The 7,514-nt window shown below is 35.4% G+C and overlaps 1 protein-coding gene across 1 annotated transcript; it reads left to right on the top strand.

Moving 5' to 3' along the window:
• On the top strand, positions 1-1,530 carry LOC139849429 (uncharacterized). Its single transcript, XM_071839087.1, has 3 exons — positions 1-822; positions 1,013-1,261; positions 1,408-1,530. The coding sequence occupies exons 1-3, from the start codon at positions 1-3 to the stop codon at positions 1,528-1,530; spliced, it is 1,194 nt and encodes a 397-aa protein (XP_071695188.1).
• Positions 1,531-7,514: the final 5,984 nt, after the last annotated feature.

The following is a 7,514-nucleotide window of genomic DNA, read 5'->3' as shown; positions in this document are numbered from 1 at the left end:
ATGTCGGTTAGTTTAATTATTAAGGAGGAGACTTTCACGGTCATTAGTGCATACGCACCTCATGCGGGTTTAGGTGATGCCGAAAAGAAGAGTTTCTGGGAATTGTTAGATGAGGTGGTGAGGGGGTGCCCAGCGGACCATCGACTGATTATAGGTGGTGATCTGAATGGACATATAGGAGCGGAGACAGAAGGTTATGAGGGAGCCCATGGGGGCTTTGGGTTTGGTCCTAGAAATGAAGAGGGGCGCTCAATTCTTGAGTTTGCCATTGCCCACGAGTTGGTGGTAGCAAACTCTTTCTTCAAGAAGAGGGATGCTCAGTTAGCCACTTTCCATAGCGGGGATCGTAGCACCCAGATTGACTTTTTGCTTCTTCGTAAAGGGGAACTTAGGACCTGTAGGGACTGTAAGGTCCTTCCAGCTTTGACGTGCTCCTCCCAGCACAGATTGCTGGTCATGGACCTAGTCACTAAGGGAAGAGTTGGCAGGAGGGCTAGGGTTGTACAACCTAGAATCCTTTGGAAGAACCTCTATGGAGCGAATGCGGAGACTTTTAGAGCGAATGTTGTTGAGAGATTGAGTGTAGAAGGGGATAACGTTGCCCCTACAGAAGCAGACCAGTTATGGAATCGCATGGCGTCCACTATCAGAGATGTGGCAAAAGAGACCTTAGGAATGGCTACAGGGACATCGAGAGCCCATAAGAGTAGAAGAGAGTCGTGGTGGCTTAGTGACGATGTCCAAACGAAAGTCGCTTTAAAGCAGGCGAGGTTTAGGGAGCTCATTACTCTTGGAGAAGGGTCACATGAAGAGAGAACTAGGGTAGAAGAAAGATATAAAGAAGCTAAAAGAGAAGCAAAGAAGGCCGTAGCAATTGCAAAAGACAAAGCATACGAAGATTTATATAGGAAACTAGACTCTAAAGAGGGAGCTAATGACGTATATAGGATAGCCAAAGCTAGGGAGCGAAGAAGCAGGGACTTAGGTAACATCAAATATATCAAGGATGTAGCGTCAAAGTATAGTAAGAGAAGATCTTATTAGGAAAAGATGGGAAGATTATTTTGCATCTCTTTTCGGTAGGGGAAGACCAGAGCGGAACGGTGAATCCCACGAGGTTCGGGAGTTTCAAAACAACTGTTTCTGCACGATGATTAACGAGGAGGAAGTTAGATTGGCCCTACGAAAGATGGGGAGAAACAAAGCAGTAGGACCGGATCAAATTCCGATTGAGGCGTGGAAGTGCCTAGGAGGCGATGGGGTTAGATTGTTGACAAACCTTTTCAACACGACGTTTAGAAGCGCAAATATGCCTATGGAATGGAGACTCAGTGAGGTTATTCCTATTTACAAGAACAAGGGAGATGCGCAAATATGTAGTAATTATATAGGCATAAAGTTACTTAGTCATACTATGAAGCTTTGGGAAAGAGTGATGGAGACGACGCTCCGACGCGAGACAAAGGTTTCAGAGAACCAATTCGGTTTCATGCTAGGTCGCTCGTCGATGGAAGCGATTCACATTGTTAGAAGCCTTATGGAGAAGTGTAGGGAAAAACAAAAGAACCTACACATGGCATTCTTAGACTTGGAAAAAGCTTATGATTGTGTCCCACGTGAGCTGATTTGGAAGACGCTTAATGTTAGGGGTGTCCCAAGTAGATATATAAGATCTATTAGAGATATGTACGAGGGGGCGAAGACTCGTGTACGCACGGCGGTAGGAAACACAGAGTTTTTCCCTGTTGAGGTAGGCCTACATCAAGGATCTGCCCTTAGCCCTTATCTTTTTGCTTTGATCCTAGACGGGTTGACTCATAGAATACAAGACAACATCCCATGGTGCCTGATTTTCGCCGACGATATTGTATTAGTTTCGGATTCCCAGGATGAGCTTAACAGAAGGCTTGAGCAATGGAGGATCGCCTTAGAATCAAATGGCCTACGGATTAGCAGACTTAAATCGGAGTACCTTAGATGTGATTTCAAGAAGAGTGAAGAGGAACACGACGATATAGTGGATATCCGAATTGGGGATCAGATTTTACCCCCGCAAGGGTCCTTTAGATATTTAGGCTCGATGCTTCACAATTCGGGAAGGATAGATGAGGACGTGAAGCATCGTATACGTGTAGGATGGTTGAAGTGGAGGGCTGCGAAAGGGGTGTTGTGCGACAAGAAGGTGCCCCTTAAGCTGAAAGGGAATTTCTTCAAGGTGGCAATCAGACCAGCCATGTTGTACGGATCAGAGTGTTGGCCAATGACGAAGGCCCAAGAGAGGAGAATGGAGGTGGCAGAAATGAGGATGCTTAGATGGACGTGTGGTAAGACCATGCTAGATATGATACCAAATGGAGTTTTTAGGGAGAAATTGGAAGTTGGGAACATCATCAACAAACTTAGGGAAGGACGACTTAGATGGTTTGGGCATGTCAGGAGGCGCCCAATTTTAGCCCCAGTTAGGAGAGTCGAGACCCTCGCCGTTGGCGGCGTAAGGAGAAGGGGTAGACCTAGACGTAGGATGGAGGATAGATTGAAGCTGGACATGAAAGAGCTTATACTGACGGAGGACATGACTTTTGATAGGAGCCTGTGGAGGAGTAGAATTAGGATAATTGAGTAAGTTTTTTTTTTTTTTTTTTTTCCAATGCCTTTATTACATTTATTGTACAACTACATACATAACTATAACTAGTTATTCTATAGTTACACTATATATACCCCTCCACATAGTATATATGCACCTGTATCTATCTATATGTATTTAGGCTATATACATGTACCGTTGCATATGTGTGTATCTATATATGTATCTATGTATCTAAGTATCATGTATTGGTGTATGTATGATTGTCTGTCTTGTTTCTGTACCTAGGTATATATATCTACGAATTTATCTATATGTATATATGTTTAAGCATGGGTTTTTATCCAGGCTTATGTGTGGTGCGTGTATATATATATATATATATATATATATATATATATATATATATATATATATATATATATATATATATTTATTTATTTTGTTTGTCTGTATGTCTACTTGATTTTAAATGGTTTTGTGCTCTATATGATTCATGCTATTTGCCCTACTGTTGTGCAATACTGCTATTTGTGTTCCCTTTTTGGTTACTGTGTTTGGTTGCATCTTGCTAGGCGCACATAACCCTTACAGGTACGTATCTTTTGCCCTATCTATTTCATTTTTATGAGCACATCTGGCCGGAGGTCCTTTTTGGAAGCAATCTCTTTTGCTCTAGAGTAGAGGGAGGGACGACCTTATCTAGGCGTGGGTTCTATACTCGCGGGTGGAGTAGCAACTTCCTTCTAATCTAGGGTACGAGGAATGATTGTCTACACCCACCTCTCCCATACCCCACTTTTGTGGGATTGGTATTGTTGTTGTTATTGTATACGTGCCATACATAGAGACAAAAATCATTCATATGGTGAACACCTGGTAACCGACCTTAACAAGATGCATATAGAATATCCCCATCATTCCGGGACTCCGTTCGGACATGATAAATTCGAAGTACTAAAGCATCCGGTACTTTGGATGGGGCTTGTTGGGCCCAATAGATCTATCTTTAGGATTCGCGTCAATTAGGGTGTCTGTTCCCTAATTCTTAGATTACCAGACTAAAAAGGGGCATATTCGGTTTAATAATTCAGCCATAGAATGTAGTTTTAAGTACTTGTGTCTATTTCGTCAAACATTTATAAAATCAGCGCATGTATTCTCAGTCCCAAAAATATATATTGCAAAAGCATTTAAAAAGGGAGCAAATGAAACTCACTATACTGTATTTTATAGTAAAAAATACATATGACGAATCTGAACAATGCAAGGTTGACCTCGGATTCACGAACCTATATCATTTGTATATATATATATTAAAACATGTAATCGTAATCGAACAAATTTATATATATATTTAGTTATGTAATATAATTAATATTTATATATGATTTTTGAAATGTCCCGTTCATATTGATTATAAACGTTCCATATTAATTGATTTCGTCGCGAGGTTTTGACCTCTATATGAGACGTTTTTCAAAAACTGCATTCAATTTTTAAAACAACCATAACCTTTATTTTATCTATAAAGGTTTAAAAAGTATTACGTAGATTATCAAATAATGATAATCTAAAATATACCGTTTACACACGACCATTACATAATGGTTTACAATAAGAATATATTACACCAAAAATAAGTTTCTTGAATGCAGTTTTTACATAATATCATACAAGCATGGACTCCAAATCTTGTCCTTATTTTAGTATGCAATGGCGGAAGCTCTTAATAATCACCTGAGAATAAACATGCTTAAAACGTCAACAAAAATGTTGGTGAGTTATAGGTTTAACCTATATATTATCAAATCGTAACAATAGACCACAAGATTTCATATTTCAATACACATCCCATACATAGAGATAAAAATCATTCATATGGTGAACACCTGGTAACCGACATTAACAAGATGCATATATAAGAATATCATCATCATTCCGGGACACCCTTCGGATATGATATAAATTTCGAAGTACTAAAGCATCCGGTACTTTGGATGGGGTTTGTTAGGCCCAATAGATCTATCGTTAGGATTCGCGTCAATTAGGGTATCTGTTCCCTAATTCTTAGATTACCAGACTTAATAAAAAGGGGCATATTCGATTTCGATAATTCAACCATAGAATGTAGTTTCACGTACTTGTGTCTATTTTGTAAATCATTTATAAAACCTGCATGTATTCTCATCCCAAAAATATTAGATTTTAAAAGTGGGACTATAACTCACTTTCACAGATATTTCCTTCCTCTGAAATAAGACTTGGCCACGGATCGATTCACGAACCTATACAAATATGTACATATATATCAAAGTATGATCAAAATATAATTACAACCATTCTTATTATGTTTTAAAGATTTGAGTGTATTAAATCAGCTGTCCTCGTTAGTAACCTACAACTAGTTGTCCACAGTTAGATGTACAGAAATAAATCTATATATATTATCTTGAATCAATCCACGACCCAGTGTATACACGTCTCAGGCTAGATCACAACTCAAAGTATATATATTTTTGGAATCAACCTCAACCCTGTATAGCTAACTCCAACATTACTGCATATAGAGTGTCTATGGTTGTTCCAAATAATATATATACATGGGTCGATATGATATGTCAAAACATTTGCATACGTGTCTATGGTATCCCAAGATTACATAATATATTAGAATACATGTATAATACAATATAAGTTAGCTAGGATATGATTTGTATAGATTTGTTAAACATTTCCCGTAGCTAAAAAGATCAAAAATATCCAATCTTGTTTTACCCATAACTTCTTCATTTTAAATCCGTTTTGACTGAATCAAATTGCTATGGTTTCATATTGAACTCTATTTTATGAATCTAAATAGAAAAGGTATAGGTTTATAGTCAGAAATATAAGTTATAAGTCGTTTTTGTAAAGGTAGTCATTTCAGCCGAAAGAACGACGTCTAGATGACCATTTTAGAAAACATACTTCCACTTTGAGTTTAACCTTAATTTTTGGATATAGTTTCATGTTCATATGAAAAATCATTTTCCCAGAAGAACAACTTTTAAATCAAAGTTTATCATAGTTTTTAATTATCCAAACCAAAACAGCCCCCGGTTTCACTACGACGGCGTATATCCGATTTTATGGTGTTCATCGTGTTTCCAGGTTTTAAATCATTAAGTTAGCATATCATATAGATATATAACATGTGTTTAGTTGATTTTAAAAGTCAAGTTAGAAGAATTAACTTTTGTTTGCGAACAAATTTAGAATTAACTAAACTATGTTCTAGTGATTACAAGTTTAAACCTTCGAATAAGATAGCTTTATATGTATGAATCGAATGATGTTATGAACATCATTACTACCTCAAGTTTTCTGGATAAAACTACTAGAAATGATAAAAATGGATCTAGCTTCAAAGGATCCTTGGATGGCTTGAAAGTTCTTGAAGCAGAATCATGACACGAAAACAAGTTCAAGTAAGATTTCCACTCGAAATAAGATTGTTATAGTTACAGAAATTGAATCAAAGTTTGAATATGAATATTACCTTGAATTAGAAAGATAACCTACTATAAATAACAAAGGTTCCTTGATCTTAGATGATTACTTGGAATGGATTAGAAAGCTTGGAAGTAGACTTGCAAACTTGAAAGTATTCTTGATTTTTATGAAACTATACTTATGGAATTTATGAAGAACACTTAGAACTTGAAGATGGAACTTGAGAGAGATTAATTAGATGAAGAAAATTGAAGAATGAAAGTGTTTTTAGGTTTTTTTGGTCGTTGGTATATGGATTAGATATAAAGGATATGTAATTTTGTTTTCATGTAAATAAGTCATGAATGATTACTCATATTTTTGTAATTTTATGAGATATTTCATGCTAATTGCTAAATGATGGTTCCCACATATGTTAGGTGACTCACATGGGCTGCTAAGAGCTGATCATTGGAGTGTATATACCAATAGTACATACATCTAAAAGCTGTGTATTGTACGAGTACGAATACGGGTGCATACGAGTAGAATTGTTGATGAAACTGAACGAGGATGCAATTGTAAGCATTTTTGTTAAGTAGAAGTATTTTGATAAGTGTCTTGAAGTCTTTCAAAAGTGTATGAATACATATTAAAACACTACATGTATAAACATTTTAACTGAGTCGTTAAGTCATCGTTAGTCGTTACATGTAAATGTTGATTTGAAACCTTTAAGTTAACGATCTTATTAAATGTTGTTAACCCAATGTTTATTATATCTAATGAGATGTTAAATTATTAAATTATCATGATATTATAATATATTACTATATCTTAATATGATATATATATATATATATATATATATATATATATATATTTAAATTTCGTTACAACGATAATCGTCACATATTTGTCTCGTTTCGAAAACCTTAAGTTAGTAGTCTTGTTTTTACATATGTAGTTCATTGTTAATATACATAATGACATGTTTAATTATCATTTATCATGATTAAACATAGTGTATCAATATCTTAATATGATTCATATATATTTAGTAAGACGTTGTTATAACGATAATCGTTATATATATCGTTTCGAGTTTCTTAATTCAATAAACTCAATTTTATGTATATAACTCATTGTTAAAATACCTAATGAGATACATACTTATCATAATATCATGTTAACTATATATATATATATATATATATATATATATATATATATATATATATATATATATATATATATATATATCCATATATATGTCATCATATAGTTTTTACAAGTTTTAACGTTCGTGAATCACCGGTCAACTTGGGTGGTCAATTGTCCATATAAAACCTATTTCAATTAATCAAGTCTTAACAAGTTTGATTGCTTAACACATTGGAAACATTTAGTCATGTAAATATCAATCTCAATTAATATATATAAACATGGAAAA

Source organism: Rutidosis leptorrhynchoides, chromosome 5, assembly GCF_046630445.1.
Source record: "Rutidosis leptorrhynchoides isolate AG116_Rl617_1_P2 chromosome 5, CSIRO_AGI_Rlap_v1, whole genome shotgun sequence".
In the NCBI taxonomy this organism is placed as follows: domain Eukaryota; kingdom Viridiplantae; phylum Streptophyta; class Magnoliopsida; order Asterales; family Asteraceae; genus Rutidosis; species Rutidosis leptorrhynchoides.
The sequence above is the reverse complement of the archived record's forward strand: the minus strand, read 5'-3'. Positions and strand labels throughout refer to the sequence as shown.

Coding starts and splice junctions, on each gene's coding strand:
- LOC139849429 (XM_071839087.1), top strand. CDS start 1: ATGTCGGTTAGTTTAATTATTAAGGAGGAGACTTTCACGGTCATTAGT. Junction 823..1,012: donor CACATGAAGAGAGAACTAGG/GTAGAAGAAAGA, acceptor TCAAGGATGTAG/CGTCAAAGTATAGTAAGAGA. Junction 1,262..1,407: donor AGTGCCTAGGAGGCGATGGG/GTTAGATTGTTG, acceptor AAAGTTACTTAG/TCATACTATGAAGCTTTGGG.